This window comes from Hyla sarda, chromosome 2, assembly GCF_029499605.1.
Source record: "Hyla sarda isolate aHylSar1 chromosome 2, aHylSar1.hap1, whole genome shotgun sequence".
In the NCBI taxonomy this organism is placed as follows: domain Eukaryota; kingdom Metazoa; phylum Chordata; class Amphibia; order Anura; family Hylidae; genus Hyla; species Hyla sarda.
In genome coordinates this window covers 335,512,357-335,533,498 of record NC_079190.1, presented here as the reverse complement: position 1 = coordinate 335,533,498, position 21,142 = coordinate 335,512,357, and the positions used below count along the sequence as shown (strand labels likewise).

Below are 21,142 nucleotides of genomic sequence, written 5' to 3'. Positions count from 1 at the left end.
ACTGGGGTCCCTGTATTTACATGGGTTTATATCCTATTTCATGGGCTGCCTTAATGGGTAGTGTGGTACATTACTGGGGTCCCTGTATTTCCATGGGTTTATATCCTATTTCATGGGCTGCCTTAATGGGTAGTGTGGTACATTACTGGGGTCCCTGTATTTCCATGGGTTTATATCCTATTTCATGGGCTGCCTTAATGGGTAGTGGGGTACATTACTGGGGTCCCTGTATTTCCATGGGTTTATATCATATTTCATAGGCTGCCTTAATGGGTAGTGTGGTACATTACTGGGGTCCCTGTATTTCCATGGGTTTATATCATATTTCATGGGCTGCCTTAATGGGTAGTGTGGTACATTACTGGGGTCCCTGTATTTTCATGGGCTGCCTTAATGGGTAGTGTGGTACATTACTGGGGTCCCTGTATTTCCATGGGTTTATATCCTATTTCATGGGCTGCCTTAATGGGTAGTGTGGTACATTACTGGGGTCCCTGTATTTCCAAGGGTTTATATCCTATTTCATGGGCTGCCTTAATGGGTAGTGTGGTACATTACTGGGGTCCCTGTATTTACATGGGTTTATATCCTTTTTCATGGGCTGCCTTAATGGGTAGTGTTGTACATTACTGGGGTCCCTGTATTTCCATGGGTTTATATCATATTTCATGGGCTGCCTTAATGGGTAGTGTGGTATATTACTGGGGTCCCTGTATTTACATGGGTTTATATCCTATTTCATGGGCTGCCTTAATGGGTAGTGTGGTACATTACTGGGGTCCCTGTATTTACATGGGTTTATATCATATTTCATGGGCTGCCTTAATGGGTAGTGTGGTACATTACTGGGGTCCCTGTATTTACATGGGTTTATATCATATTTCATGGGCTGCCTTAATGGGTAGTGTGGTACATTACTGGGGTCCCTGTATTTACATGGGTTTATATCATATTTCATGGGCTGCCTTAATGGGTAGTGTGGTACATTACTGGGGTCCCTGTATTTCCATGGGTTTATATCATATTTCATGGGCTGCCTTAATGGGTAGTGTGGTACATTACTGGGGTCCCTGTATTTACATGGGTTTATATCCTATTTCATGGGCTGCCTTAATGGGTAGTGTGGTACATTGCTGGGGTCCCTGTATTTCCATGGGTTTATATCATATTACATGGGCTGCCTTAATGGGTAGTGTGGTACATTACTGGGGTCCCTGTATTTACATGGGTTTATATCATATTTCATGGGCTGCCTTAATGGGTAGTGTGGTACATTACTGGGGTCCCTGTATTTACATGGGTTTATATCCTATTTCATGGGCTGCCTTAATGGGTAGTGTGGTACATTACTGGGGTCCCTGTATTTACATGGGTTTATATCATATTTTAGGTGTGTGAACATGCTCTGACTTCCCCTGAAATTTGACTTGTGTGTTTTTATATAGGAACATGACTGGGTCATGGCAATCTCGATGCTCTGCTGCAGTGTTGGTACTATGTAAGCAACTATGCATCCAGCTAAAACAATGTCCATTTGAGGAAAAAAAACTATGGGGGGAATTTACTATACTGTATCTGTATTGTTGCACTAGCTATCTTTTAAACAGACTTGTGCATGTATTTATGGTTTTGGTACAGAGTGTATGTGTTAAGAGGACCTGTGGCCAACTCCCCCAAAATTAAGATTAGTGTTCCCTCCTCACACACTGGCTACAGTTTTCTTGATGCGTCCTCCCATTCCTCCTCATCTCATTTTTGGGGGTTTGGCCCCCCAGTCCTTTTAAAATAAGTGCATATTGGAAATGTTATCAAAATATCAAAAATAATCAAATTTTTTTACACAGTTACGCTATTAAAAAATATATGGTTTAAAAGGGGTATTCCGGGGTAAACTAACTTTAAACTTTCTTGCCCATTATGAAAAGTTATGTTCGCAATACATTTACGGTACTTGTTCTACGGCTCCGCCGTGGATTGCCCACGTTTTCTTGATTTATACGGTGCCTCCAGGTTCAGCATTCTGTTCAAGGGGCACCGCTATTCCGCCATCCTTTGCACTCTCGAGACAGCAGATGTCAGGGGGCTTGGCATTTTCTTGTCTTTCCTGACAAGCCAGCAGATGACGTGTGTGGTCCATCTGTATGTGCTGGCGTTTACGGAGTCCCCGCATTCTGCAGATTGCCGAGACTACATGATGTCGGCACGACGGGACATACAGATGGACCGCACACGTCATCAGCGGGCTTGCTTGTCAGGAAAGACCGCAAATAGTCCCCATGACATCATCTGCTGTCTCGAGCACGCAAAGGATCTTGGAATAGCCTGGAGACAAACGTCCTCAAGACCTGAACAGAATGCTGAACCTGGGGGCACCTTATAAAGAAGAAAAAGGTGACGATCCATGGTAGAGCAAGTAATTTATTGCTATCATACCTATTCATAATGTGCAGGATAGGTTAGTTTACCCCGGAATACCCCTTTAAAGGGGTTTTCCACCATAAGGTGATTTAGTACATACCTGGCAGACAGTAATGGACATGCTTAGGAAGGATCTGAGATTACCATAATATTGTGGCTAGCTTTTTGTAAACTGGCATTTTCCGTTTAACTTTTTTCTTTTTTTCACTACAAATCCCACAATTCCATTTTCCTCCCTCCCACACATCAGCTACCCCACCCATTGAAACATTAATGAGCTGCATCCATTCAAAGACCTGTGGTTTTCAATCAGGGTGCCTACAGCTTTTGCATTAGTTGCAGATTGATCCTTCTCCCACCAATCGATCCCTCAACCCACTGAAGCAGACAGGCTCCCTATCATCAGCTGACTAGTGAGTCAGGTCTCGGCCGCATTGCAACCTGGGAAAAATCTGTCATTTTGTATGCATTAAAAAATATTGGAGTGAAAATCGCATAAGAGTTGTGAGAAAACCATCACACACAGGTACAGACACTATATTATGAACTACACTAACTTTACAGCCCCTGTAGCATAGTCAAATAAAAAAAATTCCTGGAATACCCCTTTAACAAAGACAATCCGTAGCCATGCCCTTTTTGAGGTGCTCAAATGAAAAGTTTCAAGTGTGGCGTTTTTTTTTTACTATTATTTCTGGCACAATATAAATAATAAATGTGTTGCCCATTCAATGCACCAGGATTTTGGCAAACTAGGGCATAAGGTCAGGGCATGTTCACACAGCTAAAATATACATGACATATAAACCCATGTAAAATACAGGGGACCACAGTAATGCACCGCACTACCCATTAAACAACCCACATACAATGCAAAAGCTATGAATTTTAGTAAAAATACTATTTATTTATTTTTATTATTCTTTCTGCAAAATGGACTGGGAAATTTTTGGAGATCTGTGACCCGCTTTAGTTCTCTCCAAGCCAACTAAGATTCTTGTGAAGCCAAAATTCAGGTGCAGCAGGGATAGTAAATGTGGGCCAGTGTTCTGGTCCTGGACACCTTTACACCAACATTGCTCCGTCATCGCTACCCCATCATCTCCTCAATGTTCTTGGGGTCTTTTAGTTACGTTCTTTCATCTTTTATACTTTTTACTGTTCCTGGTTTTCAGACTTTTTAAGACTTCAGCCTTCATTTTCACATCAGGGACAGGACAGATGTAGATTTGGTTTAAGAAGACAAAACTGGTCTTGGTTTGAGAAGTCATAGGTTGTCCATTGTATTGCTACATTTGGAGAAGGTTGTGGAGTGATCTCATGTCTCCTAGAGTGTTTTTATGTTGCAGACTTGTTATTTGTACTAACATAACTTGACTGTTTAATGCGGCCGATCCCAGTAGCAGCCAATTAAATAAATGATATATTGTAGAGTCAGTATTTTAGGAATTCCTTTTATTGTGAATAAGCTGTATATATTGTATGTTCTAAACAAATATAAATGTCAGTAGTTCAATGGGGTATTTTAAGGATGGTTACTGCACTAGATTGAACATGTGACTTTTTTGTTTAGGATGCCTTTGTGTTAGCAGAAAGCAAAGTCACGACTATATTAACAAATCTATAAAAAATTGGTAACATACTCGGCACATTAGGAGTTAACGTCTGTGCCCTGATTTTTTAAGGGCACATGGGATGACTGTCTGTTGCTCGGGGTATTGTGGGCTGTCAGGAATCCAGGCATTGTGGGCTCGGCACAGCTGAACAAAGCAGTATTGAGCCCCACTATGCCCTGCTGCATTGAAATCTGAGTGGGTCAGGAAATTCCTGACATTGCTGTGGGAACACTCGGAGACCCACTGCTACTGAGTGAGTGAGTGTGCCGCAGACAATATACATCCATCCCACCTAGAGAAATGAAAAGATGGGTTTCACACTCAAGGTTTCCACCCAGGGCAATGTCAGACCTCGACTATTGTGTGACTGTGGCTGGATTTTCGATTGACCGAAAGCCATAAAACAATACAGAGTTGAGCTTGAGGGATCCATTTGTTCTGCTTGAAATATGGCACCGTAATCCATCTTGTAGAACATTTATGGTTCTAAATAGCTGGTTTATGTGGCTGTTCTTTGTTATATGGATTGGTGTTGTAATTGTATGTGGAGCTGGAAACAGTTCAGTAGCCAATGTTCATAAAGAATGTCTAAAGTTTCCTAACTATGTAGCTCTTCGAGGCTACCATGTAGGACAAAAAGCCACTTTATGACTTCACAACACCAACTGGCTCAGGAACCAGACTCTTGCTATCATGCTTAAAATTTCTTGTGGCAACTTCTCTCCTGACCTAAAGGTTTTTGTTTTTTTAACGATGACACAAAAGGACATGACATGAAGATGTAGTCTGGTACTTAGGAGAATTGTCACCTCCTCATTTCTGAGAGATATGTGAAAACAATGACCAGATTGTTTTCCTTTTTACCGTTTTATTGGTTTTCTTTTTGACCATTGAATACCTTTCGGTAGTCATTAGCTCAGATGTTGCCATCATACTTTCCAGTTTTTTGGGGTGTCACCTTGCTACCTATAATTTACTACTGCTGTTTTCCATATCGCATGACTCAAACACTGCAACAGCCTTGAGCAGAGATTAGGCTATGTTCACATGCCACAATTTCTGCATGAATGTATAGCCTATACACTTCAATGGGATTCCGCTGTCCTATTCACACAGCAGCATTTCCATTGCAGGAATTCCATTCAAGTAATTGGGAAATTTATATCTGGTGGGAAATTAATATCTGTGGAATTTAATGCAGAATTTTCATGTAGAATTATGTGCCGAAATTCTGCAGTGTAAACATAGCCCAAGGCTCAGAAGCTCATGTACAGCAGTGAATACAATAAGTCTCCTGCTTAAGGGTATTGGCTAGATGACTATGCAGATAATCACCAACAGCAAGAAGCGTATGAAGAATGTACAAAATATATTTAGACTTAAAGGGGTACTCCGGAGGGAAAAACATTTTTCAAATCAACTGGTGCCAGAAAGTTAAACAGATTTGTAAATTATTTCTATTTAAAAATATTAATCCTTCCAATACCTATCAGCTGCTGTATACTCCACAGGAAGTTGTATAGCTCTTTCCAGTCTGACCACAGGGCTCTCTACTGCCACCTCTGTCCATGTCAGAAACTATAAGTAGCAGGTGAGGTTGGCTCATGCTCCGGACCAGATAAGAATAAGTTTTCCAGCAAATACACTCTAAACATTGATATTGCAACAATAAGAAGGAAATGTCATGGATTTCAGGAAATCACAGGATTGATAGGTTAATGATATGCACATGATGAAAAATGGGAACAAAATATTTGAAACATCTTGATTTATTCAGTATCGAGTATGAGCTTCACGAGCAGAAATTCATGCACTTACACGTCTTGGCATGCAATCATGGAGATTATTAATGGTTGTCGGAGGAATGTTCTACCATGCAGGATGCATTTGGTTACACAAATCAACATCCACTGCTGGCAGCTCCTTTGCCAACCAATGATGTGCCAGATGTTCTCTATGGGAGACAGGTTTGGAGACTCTGCAGGCCATGGCTGTATATTTAGGCAATGCAGGCTACTCTTAGAAGCACAAGCAACATTTGGCATGATATGGTTGTGTTGAAATAACGGTCCTTAGGACTTTTTGGAGAAATGGCTTTACCACTTGTTCCACAATAAAAATCAGTGTAACTCCCAACTGTTACCAGGAATGAAGACTAGAGGGGTCTGGCTGCCGTATGCCACACCATAATGCCGGGAGTAGGAATGGTGTGATGTTTCCTTCTCCACATTGAAATTGCAACACGAAATAGAACAATGCGTAAAGTTATGGTGCAGAGCAAGATAGTAATGGAAGATGGAAAGGAGGTCTATCCTTTTCAGTGATGAGTCTCATTTTTCTCTCTGAAGACCACATGGGCATAACCTGAGATTATGGTGTGGCATAACCTACAAAAGCTGGACCCCTTTAGTCTTCATTCCAGGTAGAGTAACAACTCAGCGTCACATTGATTTGGTCGTAGAACTAGTGGTGCGGTCGTTTTTTTTAAGTGTCCCAGGAGCCATTTTTCAACCAGATATCGCCAGGCCACATGCGGTTTGTGCTACAGTGAGCAGCCGGCACGGTATCATTGCCTGCAGCATGTCAGGACTTGTCTCCCATCAAGTACATCTGGGACGTCGCTGGTTGGCAAGGGTGCTGCCAGCAGCAGATCTCGATGATTTGCTTGCCTAAAAACATTGTGATTTTTTTTTTTTTTTTGATCAACAGGTTTGTGAATCAACGTAAAGTGAATTTGTCAACTAATTCTTAAAGAGAACCTGTCAGGTGATCCATGCTGCCCTATCTGGGAGCAGCACATGATAGATAGAAAACTATCAATCGGCGTGTGTGGGCGTAAATTTCTCTCCAAATCACATAAAGCTCTATATCATGAAGCTTCGCATCTCTCCCCTGTCCTATTTTTTTTAAGTCAACTCAGTATAAGAATTGCTACACATGCAACAGAAACAATCCCAAAACATAGGGAATGAGTGTGCGTAAGTGTAGAAATTAGGAGGCACTGCTAGATTTCCTGCGCTCAAAGGATGCGGGTCAATGCACATATGTTCATAATCCGGAGATGCTAGGAAATAATGTAGACCAAGTTAATCAATTTAAACAAAGTAAGTGCTAAGCACCAAAGAGAATCCTGCACTCACCGCTTGCCAGACGACTTCAGATTCCAACTGTGGACAGACCGGACGAGGCTGCAGGAACTGCAGTTCCTGCACCCTCGTCCGGTATATCCACGGTTGGAACCTGAAGTAGTCTGTTAAGCGGTGAGTGCAGGATTCTCTTTGGTGCTTAGCACTTACTTTGTTTCATAGATTTGTGAGTGTGTTGATCTTGTAGGTTTGGCAGATTGCAATGTAGTATAACATTTATTTTTTCCTTCCCTTAGAGATCCGAGCCCAGTTGTTGGAGCAGCTGAAATGCCTGGATCAGCAGTGTGATCTGCGCACCCAGCTTCTTCAGGACCTGCAGGATTTCTTCCGTAAGAAAGCTGAGATTGAAATGGATTATTCCCGTAACCTGGAGAAACTCAGTGAGCGGTTCCTTTCCAAAACCCGTGGTGCCAAAGATCAGCAGTTCAAGTAAGCTAAAAGTGAATGTAAAAAAGCTAAATTATTATTCTAATGTTGCCGAATAGATGCTGCTAAATGACTAATATATTGGTATGCGCTACATAAGTATCTTCTGTTACACAGTCAGCCCACCGAAATAGCTTGTGATCAGGCGCACTTTCTAGGAATTTAATTATACTCTACCGCTAACCTGTAATCTTGTGTTTGGAACAGAATACTAATTTCTGTTATGGCGAGAACAACCGTAATTGTGCCATAGTGCATAACTGTGTTACATAAAAAATCGACTATGTACTGGTGAAATAAGAGCTTTTGGAAAGCACCTTTAGTGGTTACTCTACATGTTCTGTATGTGATGAACAGTGTGAACACAACCAAAATCTACATATTAAAATGTATAAAGTAAATTCTGATGAATGGGGTCAGAGAAGATGCATTACATCAAATATAAAGAATATATACATCTTACTATCTGTTGTTACATAGCCAGATACTTACAGGGAACCTGCAGTCCAGTCTATAGGCATTATGTTATAGAGCAGCGGGAGATCAATATTGTTTTGTGAGAAAAGTTTCAGGATAGCTTGTCATTTATTCATATAGATCTCTGCTCATTCTGGGCTAAATAGTCATGTGGGCGGTCACACTCAAATCATTGATACAGCTGCAAGTCACTGATTAGGACCACCCACATGACTACTTGGCTCAGAATTAGCGTAGATCTATGTGAAAAATGACAAATTATCTTGAAACTTTCCCCACAAAACTACAGTCATGTCCGTAAATGTTGGCACCCCTGAAATTTTTCAAGAGAATGAAGTGTTTCTCACAGAAAAGGATTGCAGTAACACATGTTTTCCTATACGCTTGTTTATTGCCTTTTGTGTGTATTGGAGCTAAACCAAAAAAGGGAGGAAAAAAGCAAATTGGAGATAACGTCACACCAAACTCCAAAAATAGAATGGACAAAATATTGGCACCCTTTCAAAATTGTGGAAAAGTAAGATTGTTTCAAGCATGTGATGCTCCTTTTAAACTCACCAGGGTCAAGTAGTCTTTGCATTGTGTGTGTGTGTCCAACACTAAGCATGGGCAACAGAAAGAGGAGAAGAGAAGTGTCTAACGACTTGAGAATCAAAATTGTGGAAAAATATAAACAATCTCAAGGTTACAAGTCCATCTCCAGAGATCTAGATTTGCCTTTGTTTACAGTGCGCAACATTATCAAGAAGTTTGAAACCCATGGCACTGTAGCTAATCTCCCTGGGCGTGGACAGAAGAGAAAAATTGCTGAAAGTTGTCAATGCAGGATAGTCCAGACGTTGGATAAGCAACCCCAAACAAGTTCCAAAGATATTCAAGCTCTCCTGCAGGCTCAGGGAGCATCAGTGTCAGCGCGAACTATCCATCAACATTTAAATGAAATGAAACGCTATGGCAGAAGACCCAGGAGGATACCACTGCTGACACAGAGACATAAAAAAGCAAGACTACATTTTGCCAAAATTAACTTGAGTAAGCCAAAATCCTTCTGAGAAAACATCTTGTGGACAGGTGAGACGAAGATAGAGCTTTTTGGTAAAATTCTACTGTTTACCAAAAACAGAATGAGGCCTACAAAGAAAAGAACCCACAGTACCTACAGTGACTTATGGTGGCGGTTCAATTATGTTTTGGGGTTGTCATGATGCAAGGCATCATGAATTCTGAGGATTACCAACGGTTTTTGGATCGCACTGTACAGCCCAGTGTCAGAAAGCTGGGTTTGCGTCCAAGATCTTGGGTCTTCCAGCAGGACAATGACTCCAAACATATGTCAAGAAGAACCCTTAAATGGATGGCAGCAAAGCGCTGGAGAGTTCTGAAGTGGCCAGCAATGAGTCCAGATCTAAATCCCATTGAACACCTGTGGAGAGATCTTAAAATTGCTGTTGGGAAAAGGCACCCTTCCAATAAGAGAGACCTGGAGCAGTTTGCAAAGGAAGAGTGGTCCAACATTCCGGCTGAGAGGTGTAAGAAGCTTATTGATGGTTATGGGAAGCGACTGATTTCAGGTTTTTTTTCTTTAAAGGATGTGCAACCAAATATTAAGTTAAGGGTGCCAATCATTTTATCCAGTCCATTTTTGGAGTTTGGTGTGACATTATGTCCAATTTGCTTTTTTTCCACCCTTTTTTCCAATACACACCAAGGGAATAAACATGTGTATAGCAAAACATGTGTTACTGCAATCCTTTTCTGTGTGAAAGACTTAATTTTCTTGAATTTCAGGGGTGCCAACATTTACGGCCATGACTTGTATATATAAATCTACTTAACTCCTCCTGCCTTATGACATAATGCTTGCAGGTTAGACTATATTTTAAGTGTGTACACCAAAGAGAAAAAGAGTTCAACGATCGCTTGAAATGTAATAATTTTATTAAAAAAAATCAAGGTTAAAAGCCATAAGAGATCTTATAGATACAGGATTTCAAAAAATGTTGGGGCAATATTCTCTCGTACGTAGATAAAGCCACAAAACATATGTCGGGGGTGGTTGTGGAAAGTTTGCACTATGGGTAAGTTACGCCATGCTCAGGTATAGGATTATGTTGCATGCATTTGCTGCATATTTATTGTATATAGCGTTTTAATAGGCCTTAAGGCATTTAATATGACTATTATGTAATGGAGACATTATGGTCTGTAGTGGCAATATTGATCTTATGATGTTACATGATATGCTGATGCCTGCACACAATGGGGGAGAAAGTTGCTGAGTTGCCCATAGCAACCAATCAGATTGCTTCTTTCATTTTTGAAAAGCCCTCCGATGAATGAAAGAATCGATCTGATTGGTTGCTATGGGCAACTCAGCAACTTTTCCTCTGGACAGATTTTGATACATCTCCCCCAATATCACATGCAATAGATACCCATGTGTCGTTGTATGTAGGAGAGAAAATGCAGTTGCCCCCCAATATTTTGGATTCCTGTATGTTAGATCTCACATGTAATGGTTTTTAACTTTTTAATTCTTTCCTTTTTAATTCAATAAAATTTTTTAATTCAAGAGAGAGTGATGGCAATTAGTCTGAGACTATATGGACATGGATATGTATCATGATGGTGCGTGTTAAACAGACGTAAAATTGGTGTCCGGTGGAACTTATGTTTATGTTTTGTATTTTCAATGTGACCAGTTCCCTTTTAAAGAGTACCTCGCCCTCTCCTGACCGGTTTGTTTTTAGTAAATCCTTCTATTCCCTACAACGTAACTACTATAGAACATCTTTCTTTATAGCTTTGTGTTGTGCCATTCTTTTATTGTTCTTACTAGGATCATGTGACTAAAAAGCCAATTGGGTGAATGTCCCTACACCCGTGTTTCCCAACCAGAGTGCCTCCAGCATTTGCAAAACTACAACTCCCAGCATGCCCCCAACTGTCAGCACCTAGTTTGCTTTTTTGCTAGATATTTGTATTTTAGGGGTTGACCACCACTGAACTTTAGGAAGGCACACTAATGATGACAGACAGGCAAGCATTCCTATAACACGCCAGGATATAAATATACAGCTCCACTATCTATAATATGGCACCCTATGGAGGGGCATGTAAGGTTACATGTCACCAGGGACGGTTTTAGGCTTAGCGTGGCCCTGGGCATAATCAAAAGTGGGGCCCCAAAAGTCGTAATAGTGCACTAACCAGATTTGCACATTTTTGGTCACTTCAAATACCATAAAAAAATATCTAAAAAGCAATTGAAAAGTCCCATCAAAACAAAAATGTTACTGATAAAAACTTTTTAACAATTTTATATTTTTGTACAGTCCCCCCCCCCCCCCCCACACACATTAGGTTGGCAGTATAGTTCCCCCACATTGGGTTGTAGTTCCCCCACATAAGTTTATAAATCCCTCACATTAGGTTGTAGTTCCCCACATTAGGTTGGCAGTATAGTTTCCCCACATTGGGTTGGCAGTATAATTCCCCAACATTAGGTTGTAGTTCCCCCACATAAGGTTGGCAGTATGTTCACCCACATTAGGTTGTAGTTTGTCCACATTAGGTTGGCAGTATAGTTCCCCCACATTAGGTTGTAGTTCCCCCACATAAGGTTGGCAGTATGTTCACCCTCATTAGGTTGTAGTTTGTCCACATTAGGTTGGCAGTATAGTTCCCCCCACATTAGGTTGGCAGTATGTTCCCCCACATTAGGTTGGCAGTATGTTCCCCCACATTAGGTTGGCAGTATAGTTCCCCACATTAGGTTGGCAGTATAGTTTCCCCCCACATTAGGTTGAAGTTCCCCCACATTCCTGTGCTACATAATTATATCGGATGGGGCTCCACCTGAATGTCATTTAAGCTAATGCTGTTTTCATTAGTATTCCTTTCCATAAAGCAGCCAATCCCTTTAAGAATAACAGAGAAACGGAAAAATGTGGCGCTACAAAAAAAAAATGTTCGAGAATTGTTATTTCATGGGGAATACAAATATTTACTAGAACAGGCAGGTCAGGAGAGAGGGCACAGGTCCATGTCAACAGACACAAGGGCAGACTCTTGGCAGATTCATTCCAATTTTTTTGCTTTTGATATCGGATCAGGTGATGTCCCTTCATCTGTGTGATCATGTCACATTCCCTTTCCTGGTAGGTGAGGACAAATGCCCAACGTCATTAATTCTATTAACACACCAATATTTTCACAACAGATTACTGACTTCTAATAGATCTGTTTTATGTCCTATGGAGGAAACCTACACAGTGACCATATTTACTAATATGGTCTGGTTTTCACAATGACTGCACATTATTATCCCCCTAGATTATAGATCTCCTCGCTGCATAGTGTACCATCTTGTTCCAGTCACATCACGAATGTAAAAAACTGACCACTTAAAGTTAACATGCAAGCAACATCCCCAAGACTTTGTGGGAAACTCATACCAAAGGTATCTGGATAGTCAAAAATACAGAAGCCGTTCACTTTTTTAGTGATTCTAAGTTGAATTTTCAAAGCATAGAAGAACAAGAAAAAACTGACAAACGCAAGATAAATGGAAAGGTGGGCACATGCTTTTAAAGAAAAAAAACACATCTAGAAGCAAACTGTTTTGACATTGCTAAATCTGGGCCAATGAGGTGTTTATTTAAAGGGGTATTCCATCTCAGCTAACATAGTAGGACTCTTCAAGTTAAATATTTTTGCACATACATTAATTTAGCAAATTTGTCGTCCTTCTTCTGATATTCCGGCTCCTTTCCTCTTGTTGACAGCTCATTGCTTAGGTTACAGACCACCATTCCACTGTAGAAGTGTTGGTCGGGCTGATGTGTGGGTGTTTGTGTATGTATGTCTGTGTGTGTATGGATATAATTTAGTTTTTTAAGCCTAATCACCCCTTCTACAGTTGGTAACCATCTCAGCTAACATAGTAGGACTCTTCAAGTTAAATATTTTTGCACATACATTAATTTAGCAAATTTGTCCTCCTTCTTCTGATATTCCGGCTCCTTTCCTCTTGTTGACAGCTCATTGCTTAGGTTACAGACCACCATTCCACTGTAGAAGTGTTGGTCGGGCTGGTGTGTGTGTGTGTATGTATATAATTTAGTTTTTTTAAGCCTAATCGCCCCTTCTACAGTCGGTAACCTAGACAACTAGTTGTCAACAAGTAGAGGAAAGGAGTGGGAATATTAGGAGAAGGAGGCAAATTTGCTGTATTTGCAAAAATGTTTAACATGACGTGCCCTACAGGTTTGAGTTAGTTAGGATGAAAATACCCCTATAAAAGGTTGCTTTCATATAAGGGCTTATAGGGTTGTATGGGGTTGTATTTTATATTAGGGCTTATAGGGTTGTATTTTATTACTATATGACATAATTTAAGCTGCTTAAAGGGGTACTCGGCTGCTCAGCGTTTGGAACAACAAACACTGGAACACTCCGAACACTGGAGTCTGTGCCGGGAGCTCGTGACGTCATACCCCTGCCCCCTCATGATGTCACCCCCCCGCCCCCTCAATGCAAATCTATAAGAGGGGGCGTGGCAGCTGTCACGCCCCCTCCCATTGACTTGCACTGAGGGGCAGGGCATGACATCATGAGGGCGAGGCTATGACGTCACAAGCTCCCGGCTCCAGCGTTCGGAACAATTTGTTCCAAACGCTGAGCAGCCGAGTACCCCTTTAATGGTCTATTCATACGTACAGTATTCTGCGCAGATTTGATGCGCAGGATTTTCTGCTGCAGATTTCAATGTAAACTAAATGACTGAACACAGCTTGAAATCCTGTGCCTCAAATCTGCGCAGAATACTGTACGTGTGAATAGACCCCAAGGCTAGGTTTTCACACAGGTTTTTTTTCTGGCGTATTTTTAAAAACATGTCCTTCCTTTATATATCCCATTCCTTCTGAATACACTTCTGATTGACTCATAAACCGCAGTGACAGTTCTCAAAAAAACGCCAGAAATGAACCTGTGTGGAAACCAAGCCTAATTGAACCTTTTTGTCTGAAATTGTCCTTGATTTACACTGGTATCTTATCTCCGTGTGTACGTTGACAGTTCACACTCGGTGTCATCTAATACAAAATCTCTTTTATTACACAAGCCAGGGACACATGATTTTAAGAAGACAAATCTGTCATTTTTGTCTTGTTTAATAAAGCACAGGCCATGTACATCGGGAGGGGCCAACATGTAACGGTGCTGCACCGGTATCTGGCATATGTCTCTTCCTGACCGTTCTAGTAAACAGCAGATGTTTTGTGCAGAGGCTGATGGAATTCCTGACATTCCAGTTGTAGCTCAAACAACCAGAGGGTCACGCTGTTTTTCACAGAACAGTATGAAACTGGGTCAGTCTTGTCATGGAGCGATGGAAAGTGTGGCCAGAAGTACTTGGAAATAGATCTTGTAAATGCTGGCAGTGCACTCAAAGTGTCCTTGCCACCAAATGTACATGGGTTTTAGAATAAAGTCCCATCCTCATACATACTAAGGCAGATTTACTAATATAAATGCGCTAGAATTCTGGCATAATTTTTGCCAAAAACTTACATGGCTTGCACCATGTTTATTGTGTGTTTAAAGGGATACTCCACTGCTAGACATCTTATCCCTTATCCAAAGGATAGGGGATAAAATGTCTGATCGCAGGGGTCCCGCTGTTGGGGCCCTCCGCGATCTTTTGTGACGCAACACCACACCCCCTCCTTTCATGTCTATGGGAGGGGGCGTGTCGGTCAACACGCCCCCTCCCATAGACATGAAAGGAGGGTGTGTGGTCGTGACATCATGATCACGGCCTCCGGCTCCAAGCGTTTTGAACAAAATGTTCAGAACGCTGGAGTATCGGAGTACCTCTTTAAGACCCTTTTTATAGAAGCTTTAAAAAAAAAAAAATCAAACCTGTTCAGGGCCTGTTGGGAATAACGTTTATCACATTGTGAACACTGGGCACAACAACCATAGTAGCACTTTATTGTAGCCACACTTTTTAGACCTACTATTACTGCGTCCCTGATCCCAGAAGCCAACAGTGTGAATATAGTGGATGTTGGGAAATTTGGGTGCCTTCTCCTGGGAAAGTTGGGTTCTTAGACTGGAATTTTCTTTTTGTTTCTAATAATTCCTATATGTCTTCAGTTTACATGACATTAGAGAAACTCCTGGATCATAAAATTAAACATCCACTTTGTACTTTGTCCAAATTTTTGTGGGACTTGAAAAAGCCAAAGCTTACTTTACTTTAAAATGATTATCCTGGAATAGAAAAACAGAGCTAATATCTTCCAAAAACAGCACCACATCTCTCCTCAGGTTGTGTATAGTATTGCAGCTCAGTTCCTTTTGAAGTGAAAGAAGCCAAGTTGTAATACCACACACAACCTGGTGCTATTTTAGGAAGAAATTAGCTCTTCTCTTATCTCTTTTTAGTCTTTGGCTCTGAAGTGTCCAAGAAATTTAAAAAGATATCCTGCTGCTGGACCAACATTGGAGGTGCACTTTATATTTGTGGGACTTGCATGTCTTGTGCTTTAGATTTAAATGTATGTGGATAAGGTTACATTGATACGCTGTACATGAGTTTTCTAGTAGTCCATCAGGCTTTAACATACACGTATAGCTTTGCTATGTCTTCTGCCTCTTTCTTTTTTCCCCCACACATGATCTACCATACTGCCCTTCGCTTCCTCATGGGTCTATAACAAGTAGCATTTGGGCAGATGTTGCCTTCATGAGACAACCCCTTAAAGGGGTACTCCACTGCTCAGCGTTTAGAACAAACTGTTCTGAACGCTGGATCCGGCTCCGGGAGCTCGTGACGTCACACCCCGCCCCCTCAATGCAAGCCTATGATAGGGGCGGGACGGCTGTTGGCGGGGTGTGACATCACGAGGGGGCAGGGCTGTGACATCACAAGCTCCCGGCTCCAGCATTCGGAACAGCGGAGTACCCCTTTAAGTCACACCTGATAAGCAGATCAAGCATTGTTAGTTTCCACTAGTTCTTGCCTTTAAGTGACTGTATACGATGAATTTACAAAGTCTTCAGACTCTTTAACTTTTTCACATTTTATGTTGCGGCCTTGTGCTAAAATAAAGTGAGAACTGTGGTCATGACAGAAAAAAAAATCCTAAAAGAAAAGTATTTCCTCTGTAGTATACAGCCGCTAATTAGTACTGAAAGGATTAAGAATTTTTAATAGAAATAATTTACAAATCTGTTTAACTTTCTGGCACCAGTTGATCTAAAAAAAAAAAAAAAAAAAAAAAAAGGTTTCCACCAAGTGTACCCCTTTTAAGAATAGCTCTGTCCTTTGCTCCATTCAGCTTTTCCTTAAAGGGGTACTCCGCCCCTTATCCAAAGGATAAGGGATAAGATGTCTGATCGTGGGGATCCCACCGCGGCACCCGGCATCCGTCTAAAGTGTCGGGTGCAGTGTCGGAGGCGCTCCCCTCAATGCAAATCTATGGGAGGGGGTGTGACAGCTTCCCATAAACTTGCATTGAGGGGGCGTGGCCATGATGTCACAAGCTTGGCGTGGCCAGTCATTCGGCATGGAGCACCAGATGTCTGGGGTGCCGCAGCCAAGATCGCAGGGGTCAGACATCTTATCCCCTATCCTTTGGTTTTCTCAGACATTAAGCTTAGAATTTAGATCAATCTGGGTTTTATACAAACCTTTTAGGTGCTTTTTTGCAAACTCCTCGTCGACTTTCATGTGTCATTGACTGAGGAGTCAATATTAGAAGTAGAGCAGGAAAAAACCCTCAGGTATGGCGCTGCAGACTCTTGTAGACAGATGAGGCGGATGCCAAAGGTAATAGGAAAGTCCTCAGCAGGACATTTTATTAAAAAAAACAATAAAATGGACAAGATTACGCGTTTCGAGAGGATCCCTCCCTTCCTCAGATCAGTATCCTTTATTATGCATTCTTTTTAAATAATTTTTTTTTGTGCACTTTTTGGTGGTCATCCCAAAGCGGTTTCACTGTATTGTGGAAAGTATTGTGCGTTTGCTTTGCTCCACATTTTACTTTTCAGGTGTTGGTAAACAAAAGGTTGTGATTTTAGTGTTTACCAAGAACAACCAAGATAAAGGTTGAAGCTGGAACAATAATTGTTGGGACCAATATAGCGGATTATATTCCCGTCTGCTCTCAATCATCTAGGCTTCCATATAAATGGTTGCATCCGTTTGAGCTCTGCATTTACATGCAAAACTATATTTCTAGGAATCTAAATCCCTGCTGTTCCCCGTAATGGCCTTTGCAGTCTGATCAATCTTTGTTACATTTGTGATGAGCAAATCAGAAAATATATGCAGGAAAGTATGACTATTCTAATATTGGAATAGACCAAAACTACTTGGAGTCACTTGAATATTAAATATATTGTTTATTGGTAGGGATCGACCGATTATCGGTATGGCCGATATTATCGGCCGATAATCACGATTTTGGGCATTATCGGTATCGGCAATTATCTTGCCGATAAGCCGATAATGCCCCGCCCCCCCGCACCGCCCCCACCGCACCGCGACCGCCACCCCCTCGACCCGCCGCACCGCACCTCCGACCCGCCGCACCGCGTCGCACCCCCCACCGTGATGCTAGGCGGTATACCGGTATGGATTTTTTCCCATACCGCTATACCGGTCGGGCCCCTCCCCCACCCTCCGAGTGAATAAAAAAATTAAACTTACCCGTAATGGGGGTGGTCCAGGCCATCCTTCCTTCATGTAGTGTCCGGGGGCGTTCCGGGTGGAGGGTGGTCCGGTCCGGGCTGTCCTTCTTCTCCGGCGGGCCTCTTCTCCACTCCGGGCAGGCTCCGGCCTAGTACGCTGCATAGACGCCGCTACGCCGTGACGTCAGGTGCGTCGCTGCGCACGGGCGTCACTGCGCAGCGACGTCTATGCAGCGTACTAGGCCGGAGCCTGCCCGGAGTGGAGAAGAGGCCCGCCGGAGAAGGACAGCCCGGACCGGACCACCCTCCACCCGGAACGCCCCCGGACACTACAGGAACGATGGATGGATGGCCCGGAGCACCCTGGCAGGTAGGGGAGAGAAGCGGGTGGTGGCGGCGGCGGCCGGCAGATCATTGATTTAAAGCGCCCGCTTTAAATCAATGATCTGCAGCGGTGTCGCAGGGGGTTAAATAGCCGATAACTTATACCGAAATATCGATATAAGTTATCGGCTATCGGCCCTAACCTGCACCGATTATCGGTATCGGCCCTAAAAAAACGATATCGGTCGATCCCTATTTATTGGTATACATTAAAAAACCTTCAGGTTTCAAAAGGGAAAGGGGAAACCGCGTCACAAAGATACAGCGACATCACCGTCACAACTGCCGTATAGATGGTAATAAGTGGACATATACAGTGGTCCCTCAGGTTACAATATTAATTGGTTCCAGGACGACCATTGTATGTTGAAACCATCGTATGTTGAGACCAGGACTCTATGGAAACCTGGTAATTGGTTCTGAAGACCCAAAATGTCATCCAAAAGTGAAAATTTAAGAAAAATAAGTAGATAACTAATATAGGTAAAGCAAATCCTTACATATAAAAGTAAGAAAGATCTGCTGGGAGCTGTAATCACTGTCTATGTCAGTGTTTCCCAAGCAAGGAGCCTCCAGCTGTTGCAAAACTACAACTCCCAGCATGCCCGGACAGCCAAAGGCTGTCCGGGCATGCTGGGAGTTGTAGTTTTGTAACAGCTGGAGGCAACGTCTTTGGGAAACACTGGTCTATGTAGAGGACAGGAGCTTCTTCAGGGTCCTGTACAGTACACACAATGTCCTAAAAAAGTAACATGGAGTCGCCTTCACCTTGTGTCCAAAGGAGCAGCTAACCCTGGTACAGGTAAAGAGTACAGAACATGTAATACCTCCCTGTACTGTAGGGGGCGCTACCAGACATCAGTCAGTGCATACGCTTCAGGAATACAAGGGTTTTACCAGTAAAATGCCCATTCTGATTGGTCAGATCTTCCAGCCATTGACACGTTTCACAGATCTGGACTGTCTGTACATTGTATGTTGAGTCTGGTTTCTACTTACAATGGTCCAGAAAAGACCATTGTATGTTGAAACTATTGTATGTTGAGGCCATTGTAAGTTGAGGGATCACTGTACAGTACTTCAATAAGATGCATATAGTCTGAATAGCAGCAATATGGAACAAGCGATGGTGCAGTAGTTGAACACACTATAGTGTAGTAGTAAAAGTGCCATATGCATTAAGTGCTATAGAGACAGAACAACCACATCAGTGCAATAAGATAATACTTGAAAATACTCACTTGAAATTCCTGTGTGGGTATTTTCAAGTATTATCTTGTTGCACTGATGTGGTTGTTCTGTCTCCATAGCACTTAATGCATATGGCACTTTTACTACTACACTATAGTGTGTTCAACTACTGCACCATTGCTTGTTCCTTATTGCTGCTATTCAGACTATATGCATCTTATTGAAGTCTATGCCCACTTATTACCATCTATATGGCAGTTGTGGCGGTGATGTCGATGTATCTTTGTGATGCTGTTTCCCTTTTCCCTTTTAGAACCTGAAGGTTTTTTTTTTTTTTTTTTTTTTTTTTATTTATACCAATAAACAATATATTTTATATTCAAGTGACTCCAAGTACTTTTGTGTTTTTGTTTATTCTATATAGGAGGTCACATTATTGTGCCTTATATGACTTTAGCAAGGGCAATACAGTATCGGTACAGTGGTCCCTCAAGTTACAATATTAATTGGTTCCAGGATGACCATTGTATGTTGAGACCATTGTATGTTGAGATCATAACTCTATGGAAACCTGGTAATTGGTTCTGAAGCCCCCAAAAGGTCATCCAAAAATAGGAAAAAGTAAGTATTAAAGAAAAATAAGTAGATAACTAATACAGATAAAGAAAATCCTTACATAAGAAAGTAAGAAAGATCTGCTGGGAGCTGTAATCACTGTCTATTTAAGTGTTTTCCAACCAGGGTGCCTCCAGCTGTTGCAAAACTACATCTCCCAGCATGCCCGGACAGCCGAAGGCTGTCCGGGCATGCTGGGAGTTGTAGTTTTGCAACAGCTGGAGGTGCCCTCGTTGGGAAACACTGGTATATTTAGAGGACAGGAGCTTCTTCAGGGTCCTGTACAGTACAGGCAATGTCCTAAAAAAGTAACATGGAGCCAACCTTAACCATGGCATGGGTTAAAAGTAGTACAGAACATGTAGTACCTCCCTGTAATGTAGGGGGCGCTATCAGACACCAGTCAGTGCATGCACTTCAGTAATACATTGGTTTTACCAGTGAATGCCCATTCTGATTGGTCGGTTCTTCCGGCCATTGACATGTTTTGCAGATTCCATAGCATTGTATGTTGAGTCTGGTTTCAAGTTACAATGGTCCAAAAAAGACCATTGTATGTTGAAACTATTGTATGTTGAGGCCATTGTAAGTTGAGGGATCACTGTATTTTACTGACCCCTTTAACTTTAGGCTATTCCTTATTAGTGTGTTTGTTTTTTTTTTGGTAATACTATTGGAATAAGTTTAGGATTTTTTAATACTACGGTGTATATAAAAAGGCCTAGCCCATATGTACACGTACTATGCATCACTAGTGCGATTAGTAGCTGTCCATAATATAGACGAATAATGTGACCGAAAAATGTGCACAGCTAGAGATTATGCAGCATCCTCCATAACCGCCTCTTACAGCCGGAGGCCTTCTGCTGTTGGAGAATACCCTTGTGTACCGGAACAGTGTTCCTGTGCTTCATCACATTCTTGCATCACACAGTGGCAAGCGCTTTCATCAACTAGGTATCACATGTTGTTTCTTTTGTCTCCGAGCTACCCCTTAAATAATACACTTTGGGCATAGCTTAGACACTGTTATAATGCATGACATAGAGATTCAAAATCTATCCAAAGGTATGTACTGTAGTCCTCCCCTGGCACTACACTTTGCATAAAATACTTGTATTGGTTTTGCATAGTGTTCCTTTAAATGGATAGCGGGTGTAG

At 41.9% G+C, this 21,142-nt stretch overlaps 1 protein-coding gene across 3 annotated transcripts in view; it reads left to right on the top strand.

Annotated features, from left to right (window-relative positions):
• The window catches only part of SRGAP2 (SLIT-ROBO Rho GTPase activating protein 2), a 136,604-nt gene that overhangs the window by 54,065 nt on the left and 61,397 nt on the right, over window positions 1–21,142 (top strand). For all 3 annotated transcript variants that reach the window (XM_056558009.1, XM_056558010.1, XM_056558011.1), the window contains one exon: window positions 7,417–7,609. In XM_056558009.1, the coding sequence (XP_056413984.1) occupies window positions 7,417–7,609 (193 nt within the window). The remainder of the gene's footprint in view (window positions 1–7,416; window positions 7,610–21,142) is intronic.